This window comes from Prionailurus bengalensis, chromosome B4, assembly GCF_016509475.1.
Source record: "Prionailurus bengalensis isolate Pbe53 chromosome B4, Fcat_Pben_1.1_paternal_pri, whole genome shotgun sequence".
Classification (NCBI taxonomy): domain Eukaryota; kingdom Metazoa; phylum Chordata; class Mammalia; order Carnivora; family Felidae; genus Prionailurus; species Prionailurus bengalensis.
Genome location: NC_057358.1, coordinates 6516680 through 6537451, shown reverse-complemented (window position 1 = coordinate 6537451; position 20772 = coordinate 6516680). Strand labels below are relative to the sequence as shown.

The 20772-nt window shown below is 47.5% G+C and overlaps 1 protein-coding gene across 3 annotated transcripts in view; it reads left to right on the top strand.

Moving 5' to 3' along the window:
- SFMBT2 (Scm like with four mbt domains 2) overlaps nt 1–20772 on the top strand; it is a 230144-nt gene that overhangs the window by 104687 nt on the left and 104685 nt on the right. For 2 of the 3 annotated variants that reach the window (XM_043563399.1, XM_043563398.1), the window contains exons 5-7: nt 5400–5488; nt 7199–7445; nt 16191–16288. In XM_043563399.1, the coding sequence (XP_043419334.1) occupies nt 5400–5488; nt 7199–7445; nt 16191–16288 (434 nt within the window). Of the gene's footprint in view, nt 1–5397; nt 5489–7198; nt 7446–16190; nt 16289–20772 lie in introns of those variants that run through there. The other variant, XM_043563400.1, reaches the window with a different exon arrangement.

Genomic DNA, 20772 nt, shown 5'->3' with positions numbered 1-20772 from the left:
CCGCAAGGCATACAGGAGGAGAAAATCCTCTCATTACTGTATCGAGAGGGTTTGAAGAGGGCAAAAACCACGAAAAGCTCTCCAAGAAGGGAACGCTCAAAGGGCAGGACAGAGCCATTGCAAACTGTAAGTATGGCCGACGAAGGAAATCCAAAGAAGCTTTGGTTAAAAGCGAACTACAAAAATCGCCAGAAAGAACAAAAGAAGCCTGTGTGTGTTTAAACCCTAAGACAAAGCAGTGTATTTGAGTGAATGCGGCCCTGCTGCTCCTTGGTAGTGATTCTCATCTTTCCGGGGAGCGGAAAGGTAGGACGGTAGCCGGTCTGCCTTCTCCGTGGACCTGTGTGTTGAAGCTGGCGACAGCAGGCTGAAGTCCATCTGACTTCAGCCTGGGTCTCAGTGCGCAGCATCTGCCTGAATGGGCAGCTTGTACCCACAAGCCAGTGTCCACAACAGGCAGCTTCCTCGAGAAGTCATGGATCATTGAATTCTCTCTGTTTACATGTGCTTGATGGGCCTGGGAGTCCAACACGTGTGGTGTTTTCCCAAATCCTGGGAAAAAAAATGATGGTGATCTTCTGCCTTTTATTTGGCACCTTTTTTTTTTTTTTTTTTAACGTAGTCTCTACACCCCATGTGGGGCTTGAACTCACGACCCAGAGATCAAGAGTCATATGCTCTACCGACTGAGCTGGCCAGATGTCCCTATTTGGAACTCACCCGTTTTGGGATCTGGGGCGGTCTCTAAATGTCTTCACAAAAGATGTCCGTGTGCGTGGGCGCACGTGTTTTCTTTTTCTGAAACTCATGTTCATGGTTGTTTCCTTCAGTGAGATGTGGGTTCCTCCCCAGAGTGAGGTGTTAACATGAGGTGTAACTTGGATTTTTAAAAAAGCAGTGTTAGATAATATATATGTGTGTGTATATACACACACGTATATACATATACATATATATATATTTTATATATACTAAGTTTATATAATATTAAAACTGAATAGAATCTTGAATACACGTTCATGAGAAGGTTGTCAAAAGATCCTGATTTTAGTCTTCTTATGAATAAAGCGTCTTCTTATGAACTTTTAGGAGTGTCTCTGTGTAAGTTAAAAAACGGGAAATGATTCCAGTGTTGTGGACAGACTTTGATCCACCTACTTTATTAATCATTTCTTTCTCTCTGTAGAGTCCACATTTGATGTCACTGGGTGTGGGGCAGGTTGTAGGTTTTGTGAACTTTAAGGTGTAGAGCATCTGAAGGACAAGGTAATGACCATGGGGCCAGAAATTCGTTATTCCGTTTGAGAAAGATTGTTCTTACGTCCATGCTAGTTGGTTTTGAGTCTTTGCAGAGAGATGTTCTGTAGGAAATGAAAATATGCAAGTCTTTTACAGTCTTAAAATTTCTAATTAGAAACTTACATGGACACATAGGAAAATACAGATCAATTTCTATTGCAATGAATTCTAACGAATTTCTGGGCCATTTTTATTGTACTAGAATTTAACGGGCTTGAAGATTACTGAAAATAAATCTATTGACTGAGAATCATAGCCGGGTATGCATAGTGTTTTTATACATGGCAGTATTTTCTGGAATAGATTTTCCATTGGAGCATTTAGAATTTGGAGAACTAAATGTTGACCGAAACAGGTTTTCTTTGAAAAGTAACGGTATTCCTGAGAACTGTTTCCTTACTGCTTTTTAATAAAAAATTGTCGGCGTATCTTTACAGCTAAGATCCATTTTTCACGGAGAGTAATTTGTCCGGATGTTCCGTGGCGCATAAAAGATTGCTTCGGAGCCTCGTGTAGAAACATTAATGGCTAGTCATAGGGCTTCTGGAGTAGACGGTTCACAAGGTGTAAATTTCAGAGCCGTCCCTAGTGTTCTCTTGTGATGACTCAGCCCCCTTAAATTTCAGCCTCTTATGATGTCTTCATAGAGTGATGGCATATTTAAAACATTTTAACTGAAATGTTAACTTTGATTGTGTGGAAGTCAGAATCAACCCTTACATGAAAAACTGCACGTTCTTCTCGTAGTGGATACGGACATAAATTCTGTCAAGTACAGGACCATTTTTCACTCAACTACGCTGCTTGTCCTTCTTTCGTAACGAAATACGAAATACATCTTGACCGCGTGCGTTTGTACATTGTCCTGATCTCGAAACTTTTGTTGAGACAGTCATTTGCATATTATCTCTTATCATGCCTGCAATTTAGAGTACTGACCTATCCCTGTGCACAAACTTTGAGCATCACAGAGTCTCACGGAAAGATTCCTAGTAAGATCGGCATCTGCGTGCTTGAGTTTGAGGTTGACTCTGACGTTTGTTTTTTCTGTGAACTTGGGAAAAAGTTAGTTTAAGAACATCCTCCTCAGAGCCTTGTTATGATGATCGAAAGATACAGAGTGACTTAAAGGGCTTTGTAAAGCCTAAGGTGAATACAGTTTTTAATCCATTTGTCCCGTACGCCACTGCTTGTTGGTCTTGTCAGTAACTGCAGGCGTGTAGGAGGGCTGTCTCCATCCATGCAGGCGGCTGTAACAAAAATACCACACAGTGGGTGGCTTATAGACAACAGAAATGTATTTCTCACAGTTCTGGACGCTGGAAGATCCAGATAAGCCGGCAACAGATTCTACTTCTTGGTTCATAGTTGGTGTCTTTTGTAGTAATTTCACGTGGTGGGAGGGGCCAGGAAACTCTCTGGGTTCTCATTTATAAGGGCACTAATCCTATTCTAAACCCAGCTACCTCCTGAGGGTCCTACCTTCTAATGCAGTCATCTTGGGTGTTGGGATTCAATATGAATTTGGGGGGACACAACCCATTTTGTATATAGCAAGGGGCTAAGTTAGAAATGGGTAGAGCATTGAAAAATGATTGTTGCACTTTTTTTTTTTTAACGTTTATTTATTTTTGAGGGAGAGAGAGCGTGTGAGCAGGGGAGGGGTGGAGAGAGAAAGAGAGGGAGACACAGAATGTGAAGCAGGCTCCAGGCTCTAAGCTGTCAGCACAGAGCCCAACATGGGGCTCAAACCCACAAACTGTGAGATCGTGACCCGAGCTGAAGTCGGATGCTTAACTGACTGAGCCACCCAGGCGCCCCGCCCCGATTGCTGCACTTTCTAATGATGGAGAAGAACACAGTACAGCTTTTGCCCCAAATGGATGCATTTCCTTACGAGTGTGTATGTATAAAATAAGGAAGATGGTGTTTTTTTTTAAATTTTTTTTTTCAACGTTTTTATTTATTTTTGGGACAGAGAGAGACAGAGCATGAACGGGGGAGGGGCAGAGAGAGAGGGAGACACAGAATCGGAAACAGGCTCCAGGCTCCGAGCCATCAGCCCAGAGCCCGATGCGGGGCTCGAACCACGGACCGTGAGATCGTGACCTGGCTGAAGTCGGACGCTTAACCGACTGCGCCACCCAGGCGCCCCTAGGAAGATGGTGTTTTATTTGAGATAAAAATCTAGTGGCGAAAGTTGATGAACGGGTGACTTGTTGTTTGTTTAATCAGGGCCAGGGTTAGGACACTGTATGGCTTAAAGCTGGACTTTTCAGCCTTGTCTGGATCCATTTTATTTTGCCTGGATTCTTCCACTTTGATTGTTCTTTTGGTCTCACGATCATGAACAGGTGCAGGTGGGGGATCCTGGCCGAGATGCAGGTTAGAGACGGAAGTGGCAGGTGCTACCACTTTCCCCTCCTGTTGGTAGCCACGCAAAGCATGCTCATGGTTTTGATCTGAAATTTGTGGGGATAAACAATAAATATTTGGTGAGCGTGTTTAATAATTTCATATATACTTACAACGAAACAGTAGCTATGATTTATTAATTGCCTGGTACGTGCCTGGTGAGGTTATGTTTTATTGACATATGTTTCTCCATTACTCCTTATAGCATCCCCTGAGCAGAAATGTCGTTAGCACCGTTATACTGACGAGGAAAGACCATGAGATACATTGGGTAACTTACTCAAAGTTACAGCCAGTGATGGCAGAGCCAGCCACGGAGTCCAGAGTCCCCCTCAGGCCACGACGTCACCTTTTCCCTCCATACCTTTACGTCCTAGTTGCCTTCTGTCATGACTCTGTTCCTTTCAGTTTGAGCAAGAAACTGTTAAAGTTTTTTTTTTAATGTTTATTTATTTTTGAGAGACAGAGCATGAGTTGGGGAGGGGCAGATAGAGAGAGAGGGAGACACAGAATCTGAAACAGGCTCCAGGCTCCGAGCTGTCAGCACAGAGCCCGACGCGGGGCTCGAACTCACAGACCGCGGAGATCATGACCTGAGCCGAAGGCGGACGCTCAACCCACTGAGCCACCCAGGCACCCCTTGAGCAAGAAATGGTTGTCTCATGCCTTTGCAGAGCACAAGCAACTCACGAAAGCTAAGTAGCGAATGTATCCTCGGCAGGGCTCCGGGGCCGGCTGGCTCTCTGTGGGATCCACAGAGTGGCCGGATGGGGATCTGAGGCCCGCTACCCTCTGTTGCTGGCGTTGTGAGTCCTGTGATGCCCCGGGGAAGGTCCAGGGCCTCTCCTGGGTGTGGACGTAACTTGGCAAAGCCTTTGGACAAGTGCGATTTGGGAGCTAGGCCAGGAATGCCGTGTTCCTCAAGTCTCGGGTTCTAAGCGCTTGTTGATTGTTGACTTCCGCGTCTGCTATTCCTTTGTTCAGAGATGTCTCGGCCAAGTCCTTCCTTGTCCTGGGTGTGGTCCCCGCTGCTTGGGGCGCCGGCACTTTGGTACTTGGAGACCTGCACTAGCTTCCTCTTGGGTTTCTCTGCCATTAGCCTCTTCTGTTTCCATCCGAGCCTTTATGCTGTTTTCAGATTCAGTTTATACAGCGACTTCCCGTTTATTCAGTGTTCATGCTGGCTTTCTGGGCGGCCGCGTGGCGCAAAATCGAGGCCCACCAGAGGCATGAAGTCACCCGCTGATGACAGATTTCTTGTCTTCGTTTTATTATTTTTATTTATTTATTTATTTATTTTTTAATTTTTTTTTCAACGTTTATTTTATTTTTGGGACAGAGAGAGACAGAGCATGAACGGGGGAGGGGCAGAGAGAGAGAGAGGGAGACACAGAATCGGAAACAGGCTCCAGGCTCCGAGCCGTCAGCCCAGAGCCCGACGCGGGGCTCGAACTCACGGACCGCGAGATCGTGACCTGGCTGAAGTCGGACGCTTAACCGACTGCGCCACCCAGGCGCCCCTCTTGTCTTCATTTTAGAACTGAAGCCTGGTGCTTGAAATTAAGAAAAGTATCGAAAACCACACGCCTGTCCTGGGAAGTGCTGCGATGTTACACTTCTCGGACGCTCCCCTGCTGTGTTGAAGTGTTGTTGTTGTTGTTTTTCTTCTTCTTTTGTCTTGCCAGCAATCAAAGAGAAGTACACAGACTGGACAGAATTCCTCATTCGTGATTTGACTGGTTCCCGGACGGCCCCCGCCAGCCTCCTGGAAGGTGTATGTATTGTTGTTATTCAGCTATTCTGTGTCTGAAGCATGACAGTTACATGAGCGCCTTTGCATATATCCTTCGGCAGGTGCATGTTTATGTGCGGATGTCTCCACCCAAATGGCCTCACTTCCTGTTTGTTTCATGAGTTGCTTTGGTTAATCTTACGGCACTCAAGACACTTCACCTGTGTTCCAGTCAATAAGTGGAAAATTTGCCTCACGTCTTTCAATAATAACGTTAGGATATCTTTCCACTCTCCTGTACACTTAAGTCTCCATCCTATATTAGTGAATTTAAAGTCCCGTGGAATAACTGATCTTATGGAGGTGACCGCTAAATATACGTGCTCTGGTGTAGTCTTGGGGTATACCGATAAGTGGTTCCATTGACTACTCCGCTCTTGGATGTATACCCTCATGATGATAACACACGGGTGTTACATAATAATTGAATTAGCTTCCCCTTATGAAAACAAGGGGAGAATTGGCTAATCATATTTCAGTCCGGTTAAGGTATTTTTAAGGTACTGAGGAAAAAAATAGTTTAATCTGCAACCTTGATGGTTCATTTAACAATAATTTCGTGATAAAGCATTTAAATATTTACCATATATAATAGGAGGGACAGTGCACTGTCAAAAATAATTACTGAGTTACCAGATCTGTTTGAAAAGTGCCCCCCCCCCCGCCCCAAACGGGGAAACACAGAGTAAATGACAAGGAATATGGTGTGGATTTTGACACTCATTAGTCTCTTAACGTTAACCGTAAATTTCCCTCTTCTCATCAATGACATTGACTTTTGGAGCACTGCTGTGTGATACATAGTTATCCAGTGTTGTTTTGTGAAGATTTTGCCTAATGTATTTGCTTATCTTAATGGCTCTTAATTCAATTGTTTGGTTAACAAATCAAAATGATGGTTCTTCACCCTTTCAGAAGGACAAATTGTCTTTCTCTGTTCATTCTTTTTTTTTTTTTTTTTTTTTAATGTATTTGCCCTCACGGCTGACTGAACAAACACCCTTTTCACGTCTTAACTTACGCTGAGAGGGTTGCTTATACGGGGCCGTAATTATATATCGTCTCTAAACTAACTGTCGGGTCAGGTGTAGAAATAACTTCACGTTAATTGTCGAATGTAGCCGATCATTAAACGTGGAATAAACATGCCGTCTACACCTCTTCACACAAGTGTGAGAGAGTCTTAATCCTTAGAGTGGTAGCCAGTTTAAGATAAATGTCTGTTGGGTCACAGTACGAAGTGATAGCCCCATAGCGGATACATCTGTCTATGGGAAAAGTAGACATTTCGCTACCACATGTTTTCCAGCTCGAGGCAAATTGGGTGCAACTCTCTTTAAAAGCATGCTTATTTCGAGCAAACCCGGTTTTATCCGGGAAGGGTGATTTGTTTGGTGAGAGCGAGGGCGCAAACTGTTACGTTCTGTTTACTTGCGAGTGTCGTCGGGCAGAGGGCTGGGTGAAGTGTGCAAGTGTGTGGCGGGGGGGGGGGGGGGGGGTGGGGGGTGGGGGGGGGAAGCGGGCAGGGGCGGGGCCGTGGGCGCGGAAAGGAGGGGGGAGGAGGGAAACGCCAGACTGTCTGCCAATAGCTTGGATGATGGTGTGAGAAAATATTATCTTCTGCTGTCATCTGTTTCCATGAGAACCTCAACATAAAGTTTAAAATAAGGAGTTTTGCTTCTGTTTAAACAGCCTCTGCGAGGGAAAGGCCCTATAGACCTCATTACAGTTGATTCCTTAATAGAACTTCAGGACTCTCACAACCCTTTTCAGTACTGGATAGTTAGTGTGATTGAAAATGTTGGAGGAAGATTACGCCTTCGCTATGTGGGATTGGAGGACACTGAATCCTATGACCAGTGGTTGTTTTACTTGGATTACAGACTTCGACCAGTTGGTTGGTGTCAAGAGAATAAGTACAGAATGGACCCACCTTCAGGTAAGGGCCGAGGCTAAGGCTGCTGGGAAGTACTTGGGAAAAACGTGTGGTATTTTCCCGGATACGCCTCTGGAGACTTTGTTCAGGTCCGTGTACGTGCATCTTGAGCCTTTTAACTTAAGAATACTTTCTGTAGAAAACAGAACTCAAGGCCTCAGGTAATAATACTTTACGAGGGGAAAGCAGCGGAGGCTGCGGTGAAGTTTAACCTAGTTCCTTTGGAATCCCTGGTTCGCAAATGAAAGGCCCAGTGGACTGGGGCTTGGTCATATTCTCCCTTTTTCTTTAGGAATTTTGACGGTCTTGGAAGTAAGTTCCAAAATTTCTGTCTGTCCATCCATCCTTCATCCATCCATCCATCCATCCACCCACCCACCCACTCATCCATTCACCCTCTCATCCATTCGTTCATTCATCCACCTCTGTTCGTCTGTACCCTGCCCCCTCATCCATACCCCTCCATCCATTGGTCCATCCATCTGTCCATCCACTTACCTACCTGTCCATCCATTCACCCTTCACCCTCCCAACCTCCCACCCGTTTGCCATCCATCCATCTACCCACATCCATCCATCCATCCATCCATCCATCCATCCATCCATCCAAATATCCAAACCAAATGCTTGTTTATATAATCTGTCCTGACCTGGAAATGGCAAAGAGAAAATCGTCATACGTTTTTTCCTGGCACATCAGGGATATTAATTCGCTTCAAAAGCACCGTCAAATGACTTTACGCAGACTTACTGGGGCAAAATAGTGCATTATGCTTCCATACGTACCTCACCGGGCGAGAATCTCACTGTTCACAAGCTGACCATTCTTGAACGTTCTCTGTGTGCCAGGTGATTTTACATCTGGTGTGGTATTTGTTTTGATTGCAAAAAAGTGCTGCATGTTTGGTGTGAATATTTCCTTTTCCAGCAGAGAAAATTTGAGACTGAGAGTAAGCTACTTGTCCAAGGTCATCTAGTTTGAAGGGCGATGGCCCCTTGCCCCCCATTTCTTCCCGTTCCCCCTGCTGCCCATACTGGCCTTAACCAGTTTTTTTAATGGGTATCCTCAGAACAAAAAAATGTTGGATATGGAATTAAAGATGACAAGGTAGAAATATTATTGTCTTCCAGAAATTTCTGTTTTTCATCCTGGTCCGTTTCACCAGATATACTGGAAGCAGAGAGCCAAGTATTTTATTAAAATTGCCGGAGATCTTTTTTCCTGCCATATTAGGTGCCGGTGCCCGTCTTGAGTCTGTGAAGCGAAGGAGTTAACATTCCTCCCTTCTGTCACTCAAGGGCTTTAATTGAAAAAAAAAAAAAAGTTCCTGGTTCTGTATGTCATGTATTTGCATTTATGTTGAGTTTGACAGGCATATAGACCCATAACATGGTATTTTATTAGTATTATTGTTGTCAACGTTTTGAGAAGCAGCCAGGAAATCCATTTATACCCTGAGTAATTTTGGACTCTGATGACAAACAAAGGGCCTGTCAGTGTTGAGAAAAGATCTAAGCTCACATTTGCCTTGGGATTCATAACCTGGCAGGAGAAATTTACTTTGTGTGGGAAGTCGGGTGTATAAATCTTAGCTTAGTATCTAATTGCTTTATAAATTGTAGGAGATCCCTATATTTGCCAGTGTGAACATTTATAGCAAAGGATTATTACTTGCCTCTTAGGTTCTGTGCAGTGTTCTTTGCTGTGAAGTCTGGGGACTCATACTCCAAAGCGAGAATAATGGAAAGTGTCACCATAGAAACTTAGGAGATACTTGCACAGGAGAGCTCTCTCTTTCTCTCTCTCTCTCTCTCTCTCTCTCTCTCTCTTTCTGTCTCTTTTCGATAATTTAATGTCTTTATAAGACAAGAATAAATTGTGTTTACCGGTCTTAGTGAATTTCTGGACACGAATTGTCCATTCCAGTGAAGAGTTCGTGGGTGTCCTTAAAGAATTTGGAGGAGGCCTTCGTCGTGAAGAAGTTTATTTTCTCAACATTTAAATTGTTGGCAAGAGAGGTTTTGTATGGGGAGAGGAAAATAAAAGGCAAAAGGACACTCAAGTGTGGCTTTTAGTTCTTCAGATGAGGTTCTTCATGCAAGATGAAAGCTGGGTTCCCTTGCCTCATGCAGCAGAACAACACGCGAGGTGGCGATTATAGTAGCCGAGTTTTATTTTATTTTCTTAAGTGTCTACTTAAATTCCAGTTAGTTAGCATACGGCGTAATATTAGTTTCAGGTGCACAGTTTCGTGATCCATCCATTCCCTCCATCACCCAGTGCTCATCACAAGTGTGTCCTTGATCCCCATCACCTAGTCCCCCCATCCCCCACCCGCCTCCCCTCTGGTGACCAGCACTGTGTTCTCTATAGTTAAGAGTCTGTTTCTTGGCTTCCCCCGCCTCTCCCCTTCTCACCCCCACCCCCGCTCATTTGTTTTGTTTCTTAAATCCCACACATGAGTGAGATCGTATGGTGTTTGCCTTTCTCTGACTGGCTTATGTCACTGAGGATAATACTGTCCAGCTCCATCCATGTTGTTGCAAATGTCAAGGTCTCATCCTTTTTTACGGCTGAGTAAGACTCCATTGCATATAGAAACCACGTCTTCTTTATCCGTTCACCTATTGATGGACCCTTGGGCTGCCTCCATCCTTCGGCCGTCGTGGATCATGCTGCTATAAATGTAGGGCACCCGTGTCTTATACACGCGAACAGAACCCAGTACTTTGGGCTTGTGTAAATCAATTTCAAGACGCAGAGGGACTTAAAACTTACACGGTAGTGCTCTTTCCTTAACGGAAATACAGGTGGGAAGAAAATTTCCGGCTTGCATAAAAATATTAGCTATTGTTCTTATCGCCAGACACCCTTAGCTAGACGAAAAGTGTCGACTGTTCAATAAGAAGGGGACTTGGAGGTGTGGGGCGGAGGGGAGAGGAGAGATGCTCAGGGTGCACCTGAGCGTAAGCCCTGCGGACCCACCCCTCCACGCCTGCCTTGCTGTGTCCCCGCTAACTGCCACCTTCGCCAACACGAAGCGTGGCCCATCCTTCAGCTTTACTTACTCTTTTTACTTGTTAAAGGGCATGAGATTTCTCAACCGTTCAGTACAAATCAAGGCAGAAGTAAGGAGTAGCAGAAAGTGGCTGGCTAGTTTTCAAAAACGCTAGGAAAGGGGGCTGCTCGTAGACCGTCTAGCAGAGAGAAAGCTGCATTCCCTGTGTCTTCCCATCTCTGGCTCAAACTGGAGAAGACAGGGCGGGGAGGACAGAAAGAGGGGAAGAAGCCCCCCCCCCCCGCCCCGTGTCACACCCAGGGTGGTCCGGGGGGCACGTGGGTGCTGACGGAGGAGGTTGAATCCAGCTTCGGTGAAGACTGGGTGAGGGAGCGGAAAATGATGAAACGCCAGGGGGTCGAGGAAGAGGGCAGCCACTTCCTGAAGTCCTTAGCGGTTCAGGCTTTATCGGGAGAGGACCGGAAATCCTGCCGGTAGCGGCTTCCCTTCTGTGCTGAACGGAAGGCAGCCTGCGATCAGACCCGAGCTCCTTCTCCAGCCACGCGGCCCTGGAGCCCTGCACTCTGAGTGCTCTCCCTGCACCTCCGCTTCCTCTGTGTTCCACAGGCTTGCGAGGCACGTCCTGTCCTCGGGGGGGCCATTCTTCCAGATGTGGCATTGACCGTCCCCTCGCTTCGTTCAGACGGTCCCGTCGTGAGGGCATCTCAGTACCCCTCTAACCGAACATCTGTGTCTGATTCTGTGCTGCGTCCCCGGTGCCTGGCGCTTCGTGGGTGCTCAGTGAATATTTGTCCGGTGAACCGACTGAATAAAAAGCTGGGGATGTCTCTAGGGAGGGAGGGAACCAGCCGAGTCCAGCTTTCAAGAGCCAAATAATTATTGGGGCTGCGGACGCCAATCTGGAGGGGGAGACCTCCCCCAGAATGGCAAGAGCTGTGCTAGCCTTTTTGCCCCTGATGAGTAAGGGGAGCGTTTGAAAACAGGGTCGGATCAAGCAGAGATGCTCTTTGTTGTTCTTTTTTTTTTTTGAAATTTATTGTCAAGTTGGTTTCCATACAACACCCAGTGCTCATCCCAAAAGGTGCCCTCCTCAATACCCATCACCCACCCCCCATCAACCCTCAGTTTGTTCTCAGTTTTTAAGAGTCTCTTATGCTTTGGCTCTCTCCCACTCTAACATCTTTTTTTTTTTTTCCTTCCCCTCCCCCATGGGTTTCTGTTAAGTTTCTCAGGATCCACATAAGAGTGAAAACATATGGTATCTGTCTCTCTCTGTATGGCTTATTTCACTTAGTATCACGCTCTCCAGTTCCATCCATGGTGCTACAAAGGGCCAGATTTCATTCTTTCTCATTGCCACGTAGTACTCCATTGTGTATGTAAACCACAATTTCTTTATCCATTCATCAGTGGATGGGCATTTAGGCTCTTTCTGTAATTTGGCTGTTGTTGAAAGTGCTGCTATAAACATTGGGGTACAAGTGCCCCTGTGCATCAGCACTCCTGTATCCCTTGGGTGAATTCCTAGCAGTGCTACTGCTGGGTCATAGGGTAGGTCTATTTTTAATTTTTTGAGGAACCTCCACACTGTTTTCCAGAGCGGCTGCACCGGTTTGCATTCCCACCAATAATGCGAGAGGGTTCCCGTTTCTCCACATCCTCGCCAGCATCTATAGTCTCCTGATTTGTTCATTTTGGCCACTCTGACTGGCGTGAGGTGATATCTGGGTGTGGTTTTGATTTGTATTTCCCTGATGAGGGAGATGCTCTCTGTTGCTGGGATCTGTTGTTGAGCACCCGGCATGGCTCCAGGACCCACTCCGTGGGCAGGAATATGGCTCTGTGGGGTTCACGGTGACTTTCGTTCCTCTAGAAGAGTTCACGTGTGGCTCCAGCTCGAAGAAGCGGGCGGAGCTGGAAGAACGTGGACTTGGAGCCAGGGTCTGAGTTCCAGCTTCTTCTTGCACTTCTGTCCCTCGCTACAGAGCCCGGGGCAGCCCCTCTACTTTCCTCCTCTGCAAAACGGGGATCATTGTACATTTGCCGTGCTGTGGAGCGTTGACAAGATACCGCAAGTGGTGGGCGTTTTCGAGATACTCGTTCTGCGATCAGAGTTGTGTGGTTCTATTCGGGTTTCTAGGAAATTTGAGAAGGTTGTTGAGGTCAGTGGTCTCTTAGAGGCCCCCCCCCCCCCACCGCTCTTGTGTTTCTGGATGTTCGGAGAGCGAGGTAGAGTCTTACGTGTTGTTGCGAAAACTAAGGACAGGAAACCTTCTGAGACCTTTTGCATCTCTGTCTCTCGATGTTTTTCCGTATTTTTTTTTGCCTTCTCCACCTTTATGGCAGCCATTTTTTTTTTCTTTGTCTTCCTGAGTCTGGAAATTTCTGAACTATTTCTCTGTCCCAAGATGGTTGTCGCTTTCTGTATTAGTTAGCCCAGGGGGCCACACAAAACGCGCGGAGGGCTTAAATGACACAGATGATTTTCTCGTGGTGTTGGAGGATGTGAGTCCAAGATGCGGGTGTTGGTAGGGTTGAGTTCTGGGGACAGCCCACTTCCTCCTCTGTGGATACCCTCTTCTTTATGTGCACATGGAAAGAGAGAGAGACAGAGAGCTCGGTGCTCCTCCCGTCATGGGGACCCTACCTTCATGACCGCATCTAACCCTGCTTACCTCCTGAAGGCCCCATCTCCAAACACCATCCCACTGGGGGTTAGAACTTCAGCGTATTAATTTTGGGGAGACTCCAACATTCCGTCTGCAGCTTCCCAGTGTCTGGAAACAAGCATAGACCAGTCTTTGCTCACTGGTGAGACAGGAAGGGGTGGTCGTTGCAGGGTGCATGAAAAGGCGGGGGGTCACCCCCTCAGGCTTTCCTTCAGTCGGAGGCTGTGAGCTGGTGGTCCTCTGCTCCCCTCCTGTTTTCTCTAGCCCTCGCCTCGCAAGAGCCGGCCAAACGCTCAGAGGGCGAGCGCCTCATTTCCACTTAGGCTTCTAGTTAAAGATGGGTCAGGCCAGATTTTAATTGCTTATTACTTCCCCGCAAACAGAAATCGACATGATACACTCTATTAAATTACCTGCAACACAATCATTTTAAGAAAATGGTTTATGTTCTTTTAATGGCGCTATTTATCGTCCATAAACTTGCTGGTGTAACCAAGCGCCTCTCTGTCCTAATGAAACACACACGCGGAATATTGTTCTCTGTTTATTGGAACCGTGAGGTGTTTAGCTTTTGCAGGTGGTTGAGCATTCTGAAAAAAACCCACATTTGATTTTCACCTTCTACGAGAAGTGTGCCTTGCCATGGGGTTAAATTCCATATCATAATATCCTCAGAAAGAAGACAAAGGATCGTAAGGTTGTAGGACAGAGACAAAAATCACACGGAGCCTGGGTTTCTTAGTCCATCCAGGCTGTTCTAGGAGAATAAATACCACAGACTGGGCATTTATTATTTCTCCCCGTTCTGGAGGCTGCAGGTCCGAGATCAGGGCACCCACAGATTTGGTGTCCGCCTCCTGGGTCACGGGCAGCCGTCCTTCAGCATCCTCACATGGTGGGAGGGGCGAAGAGGCTCTCTGGGGGGGTCTCTTTTATAAGGGCACTAATCCCGTTCGTGGGGGCTCTCCCCCTTGTGACCTCCCAAAAGCCCCACCTCCTAACCATCACTTTTGGGGAAGGATTTCAACATGACTTTTTGGGGGGACACCTTCTGAGGCGGCGTGGTGGGCAGAGTGGTGCCCCGCCAGCGTGTGGGGACACCTGCCGGGGCCGGGAACGGCTGTGAGCATCCCTGCTGGGGTCTGCACATCACCACGCTCTGTTCTGGTGGTCTGGATCCAGCCCTGGCCAGGTGGGGCTTTTGCTCTGGTCTTGCATAGTTTTCATGAACCACTCTTCTCTTCCCCTCTTCTCTATCTCTGGGGCTCCCCAGCCCCCAGATGCCTCAGTCGCAGACTGCAGGGGTTCAGGCACCAGCACAGGGGACCTTCTCTTGCCTTTTCTCACCCTTTGTGTCTTGTCTTTGACCAGCACCGACCTTTTACGTGACCTTGGCTCTCTTTTTACTACCGTGCCAAGGTTGAACTCCCTATTGACCCGCATCCAGATCCCTGGGACAGTGAATTTGTTCCTGTCTGCTCAGGAAATCCGGGCTCCTGTGTGTCCTTTCCCTCCTGAGGCCCTTGACCTGCTGCACTTGGTGTCCTCAGCCTTTGCTTCCTGGAGCAATTGTCTCCCTTTCACCGAGGTTTTCATGCAGTGCCCCTGAGCTGAACCATTGGTGCGTTTCAGGGAATCCTTCTTCTCAAGGGGCAGTTTATAAGGCTGTGAACTGGTCCCTCTTCCTCCTTTGTGGGACCCTGTGCCCCCCTCCTCACCTGTGCATGGTGGAGGGACCGTTGGTTCATTTTCTGGGGCCCCACTGCGTCCGCCCGAGTATGTCAGATACTGTGAAGGAGAATCACTTTCTTTTTGTGTTCCGATATAGAAATGCCAAATTGGGGAAAAAAAGATTCCCTAGAGGTAGAAGAGTATACATAAAACGTTAAGGAGGATTATACAGTGGGCACAGCAGAGCCCGTCTGGTCACTCATAACCCTTGACGTGACTTTGCGTAACGGACAGTGAACGACAGTGGGCTGAACCTTGATAACTTGACTCCTTCCGGCAGCATCTTTCTCCTCTCGTAATTCTGGTAGCCTGAAAAGACTCGATAAACTGCTAAAACACAGGCACTCAGGCTCAAGGTGAGTTCAGAAGCTGTGGATGCCAAAATATATGGCTGCATGCTGAAAAGCAGACATGCAAGAAATTAAAAATATAGCCCCAAAGGTTTAATGTTGCCTTTTAACTGTGCTTAAATTCATATTCATGTCCTAACGGTCTGTCTGGGGTAGCCTGGGTTGATATAGGGAAGGTATAAACATATCTCCTTCAAGTGAGTGCTTCTGCAAATCCTATTTTGATAAGGTCTTAAATCCGTGGAGATCAGATCATAAAATTCCCCTGCAGTTTCAGCAATCGGTGGAAACAGGGCTCAACACGTTTTTTTTTTTTTCTTTCAGTTTTGCATTCAGCCAGAGTAACCTCCATGCGTAAATCCCTCTGCCCCCACCCCCACCCCCTGGGGCGGGGGGGGGGTGGTGGAATATGGGCCACGTGGGGTGTGTTAGCAACATTTCAAGTGTAAATATTAAACTTGGTTGGTAAATTTTAATTCACCTTTTAATAATTTCCTGGCTCACGTGGGCTATTTTTAGCAGATGCGGGCTTAGAGGTTTAGTGAAAAATGGGCCGTAATAACCGAAAATGCCAGACGAGCGTCGTGTCTAGTTTAGAAATTTATCGGGTCCTAAGTTCTTCATCAGCGGATGTGACTTCCCAGGTGTTTACATGGAATTTGGGGCAGGTGATTGAAGATGGCACTGGGGTGATTTATGCCATTAAATCACTTACAGAATGCCCGCCAGAATGCACGCCAGCGTCCCCTGAAGGGCCCTATTAAGTTTATTCTTCATTTCTGATCGCAGCGGCTCAAGTTGCTGTTGAACGTCAGAAAGTCCCCTCGGCAGGTGGCCTTTTATGGGGGCAGGGTGTGAGTGCTCACAGTCGCTGAGTGTGCCAGTGACTCTGAAAACCTGGAAAGTAGAATTCCAGGAAGAACCACCCAGTAGAATATGTGAGTCCTTACACGCTTCTGTGGTTTGCTGTTGATACAGAAATCTATCCTTTGAAGATGGCCTCTGAGTGGAAGTGCTCTCTGGAAAAATCCCTTATTGACGCCACAAAGTTTCCTCTGCCGATGGAAGTGTTTAAGGTAAGATGTCGGTTCGTAGCGACTTGTTTATTCTTTCTCAGACCGTGCGAGTTCTGGAGTGAAAGGTTCCTCAACGTCCAAGCGCTCCCCACGGTTGCAAAAGCTAGTTTCGAAAAGCTCGGCCGCTCCGCATTCGCGACGTTCCAAGTGTTTATCTGTGTGCTTTGACCACGCTTTGTAATCCTCACAAATTCTCGTCTTACGAAACACTCGTGGAACTGCCGTGGCCTTACTGTTTTTCTCCACAATGGGCTGGTAGAGTCACGTCACCTCCTTTGCCCTCCTTCGCCCTTTACCAAAGGGACTGAAGAAGACGTAGCAGGCCTCGCTGGGTATTTGTTGGGTAAAACGAATCGACAGTGATGCGCCTCTTGGTGGTTCGGTTTTCTGGATGGCCCGAGAAATTTGTGCGAGTACCTGCTGGGCGCGAGGCCTTGTAGGTGCTAACGGACGGGGAATGACATCATAGCGGGAAAGGATCGCCGGGTTCTTAACGCTTTGAAATCATGCCCACCACTTAATATGAAGCCGTGGGCGGGGATGACCCATTCGGGCCAGAGGAAGGCCTCCAACGGCTGTTTTTTTGCGGACCCTGAGTCTTGGGCGGTTCTAAACGTGGTCGCAGCCGGCTGGCAGAAACTGGCTTCCTGGTCCGGAGGGGACACTTGTCTGCAGTACCTTTCACGTCCCGTGTGGGGAATGACATGAGGAAGGCGTTTAGGTGCCAGGGGCAGGAGGAGTTTAGGGCCTGGGCGCGGGCATCGGCTTCCTGAATTTTATGTACGCCCAAGTCGTGGCTCAGGATTTTAACCCATCACAGCAGATCACGTGCCTTCTCGAGCCACGCTTTTCCCGGTTTGTAACACCGGTTTTAACTTAAAAAGACCGCTTTTGAAACCAGGGATAAAATTACGTTCCGCAGTTTAATTGAGCGATGACTTTTACAGCGTTTTGATCCTGTTGCGCTAGATGAACTGCGTAAATAGAACGGGATGTTGGGGGGGGCGCCTGGGGGGCTCAGTCCCTGGAGCATCCGACTCTTGATTTCGGCTCAGGTCGTGATCTTGTGGTTTATGAGTTTGAGCCCCGAGTCGGGCTCTGTGCCGACAGCGTGGAGCCTGCTTGGGATTCTCCCTCTCCCTCTCGGCCCCTCCCCTGCTTGCTCTCTGTCTCTCAGAATAAATTTATTAATTAATTAAAAAAAAGATTTGGTTGTTAGCAGTAGTGATTGTTGGCAACGAAGCAATATCTTGGGCATTCTTTTTTTTTTTTTTTTTTTAACTGATCAAATACTTCTTTCCTCACCTCTGCCTCCCTCCCTCCCTCCCTTCCTTCTTTCCTTCCTTTCTTGCTTTCCTGATAACATTCTCCCCTGGAAAAGATAATGACAGTAAAGAAGAACAGCTTTTCCTTTTCCTTTCTGGCTCCACGGTCTCTTTGCGGCCCTCTGTCGACCCGTGCAGGTGATGTCCACTGTCTTCGCGGTGGCCTTAGGAATATTTTAAACGTATAAATTGGGTTGTGTTCAAACTAGATTTTGTTTTGAAATACATCATACATCTGTGAGGAGCTCAGAGTCAGGGGTGAACGCAGAATACGAGAAGTCACCACCGGGAGCCCTTGTGCGCGTCCCTCCCCCACGCTCTCTCGGGGCTCTGCCTCGTTTTGTGGGGATCGCTTCCTCGCTTTCTCTTTGCAGTGTTACTGCCTCTGTCTGTTTTCCTAACTGTTACGTGATTTGCCTTGACAAAGTCAGAAGCAGGTCTAAGCCTCCCTGTTTTAGAAGAGGCCCTTTCCTGGGGGGAAATAGCCGGATGGCGTTTGGTTAGTAAGTTGGCTTTGCTTTTCCTCGGCTTACAAGAGAGTTGAGTCAGCAAAGGCACGAGCCGATCGTCAGAGAATTAGGGTTCCTCTCAGCCGGGTCATCTTCCAGGGCTGTAGCATGAACTTCACGTGCCGGACATCTTTAGAAACATGGACGGGATCCAGTGGGTTTGTAGTTTCTGCCGTTGTAGCTTACTGCTGTTCCAGGAGGAAGCCCAAACACTGCTCCTCTGGGAAGTGAATGGAATGGTCTCATCGGCTGCAGGCAGCTGGGCCTAGAGCAGGGACTGGGAGCGTGTTTCGTATGCAGTCGGCATGAGCCAGATACCGTCAACGGTCTTGGTCTGGCTTGCTTTGACGTTCTCTCCTCAGATTCTGAAGGCGGATGCAACACGGCAGCCGTCATCGCGATGGCAGCCGACAGGACCCTTGTCCCTGAGTGAGTGAGAATGTCTTTGTTCTGTCCTCATGCTTCACCGGCGGTTTGTTTGGGTAGAGAATTCTAGGCTCCTCACTATCAGTTTTGTCAAGAATTTGGACGTCTTGCTCCATTGTTTTCCTCCCTTCTCCGGAATCTTCTATTTTCCTCCACTTTTCTGCCATTTCACAGAGCAGTGCCTTGGTGGGCATCTGTTTCCTTCCAGTATGCTGGCTGGAACTCAGGCCTTTAACTGGGGGATGTTTCTTTTTTAAAATGATGTCTCCCACCTCTCTTTTGCTCCCTTGATCTGTGAGCACGTGGATGTGGTTCTCCTGGACTGGTTTTTTTCCTCCTCCTCCCCCTCCTCCCCCTCCTCCTCCACCCCTTCCTTCTCCTCTTTCTCTTTCTCCCTCTACCCTCCACCCCCTGCTTCTTTTCCTTTCAGTTCTATTTTTCATTTCCTTGTCTGTTTGCTCCGCTGTGAGAAGTTTCCTGAAACTTGCTTATGCCGTCCTGTTTCTACGAGCACTTGTTTGGTGTGTCTTCGCTGAATGCCGTGTTTATAGCCTCCTGTTCTCACAGCATGGACGCATGAGTTTATCTTGTTGGAATTACAGACTTTTAGAAGTTTGTTTTTTTTTTTTCCCCTCCCTGAATAATTTAGTTCCTCCATGTTGCTTTTGGATTGTTTCCTGTCTTCTTGTTGGAGGCTTTACAAAGATAGCTGCAAATCCTTGACCTTCTGCTCTTGAGTAAGAAGGGGGTTAGAAAGCTGAGGGAGAGCTGTGTGGGTGTGGGTGACCCTGGAAGGCTACTTCTTTGTGCAGTGGTTTTTCCTCTTAAGCTGATTTTCCAGAGGGTTCTTCGACTTCCAGCCCAGGGCTCAAAGGCCGGCTGTCGGTGCTGTTGGGTGAGTGGGGAGAGGGGGGCCGGCGTTTCGGCACTGCACCCACAGCCCCGCGGCCAGCTGTATCATCCGCTTCAGAGGTGAGTGGGGAGCACGGTTGGTCTTTGGGAGTGGAGGAGGGAGCTTCTTCCCTCATCGGTTCCCATCCACCCCCAGTTTTAGGCATATGTGGTGTGACCATTTGCTGAGTACTCGAAGATTCTGCTGTCTGCCCTGCATTGGTTCTCAGCTTTGCTGCCGAAGGCTTGAGATGGGTTCTGTTGATTGTGTTTTTACTCATCTGTGTTGTTACCTTCCAAAACCTTGCTGCTACTGCGTGGATTTGGGTCTTAAAAATTCTTCACTGGAATTTTGGTTTAGGGAAATTAATGGGAGTTTTAGTCTGCCATCAGGATCTGACACCCCCGCACAAACCATCTTGTGGCTTGGGCTGTAGGTAAAGCTCCCTGACAGCCCTCCAAGATGGCGCTGAGCCTGCTGGTGACTCAGCCACGCTTCCCTCCACGGCTCATGTGCGGGGCCTCCCCTGTGTGCCCGCCACCGGCCTTTTCTCTGTTCTTCACATACCTTTTGTCTGTTAGATGCTGCAGAAGGGTTCAGCTGCAAATATGAATCCTCTTAAAGAAGTCTTGCCTGGGCCCTTGGCTTCTGTCCTTGTCCTACATTCGTGCCCTCTCTTCTGCCTTGTTGCCCAGCTCACAATTAGACTTGGTCATTTGTGTGGTTCTTGGTGTAACATCCACGTCTTTTTGCTTAACTGAAGCTTCTGGAAGGCAAGGACCACGTCTTTCTTGTTCAGTGTTGAATCCATTCAACCAGACTGTAGGCAGACTCAGTAAATACTGTCAAATGGATGAACAAATTCTTGAAGAGACAGACGTATTTAACTCACAGATTTAAAATATTTTGAGTTGAGTAAATAAACTAAAAAAGAAAAAAGGGGCGCCTGGGTGGCTCAGTCGGTTAAGCGTCCAACTTTGCCTCAGGTCATGATCTTGCGGTTTGTGGGTTCGAGCCCTGTGTCGGGCTCTGTGCTGACAGCTCGGAGCCTGGAGCCTGCTTTGGATTCTGTGTCTCCTTCTATCTCTGCCCCTCCCCCACTTGTGCTCTGTTTCTCTCTATCAAAAATAAATAAGTGTAAATAAAAATTAAAAAAAAAATATTTTGAGTTGGGGCGCCTGGGTGGCTCAGTCAGTTAAGTGCCCGACTTCGACTCAGGTCATGATCTCATAGTTTGTGGGTTTGAGCCCCGCGTCGGGCTCTGTGCTGACAGCTCAGACCCTCGAGCCTGCTTCAGATTCTTTGACTCTGTCTCTCTCTCTCTGCCCCTCC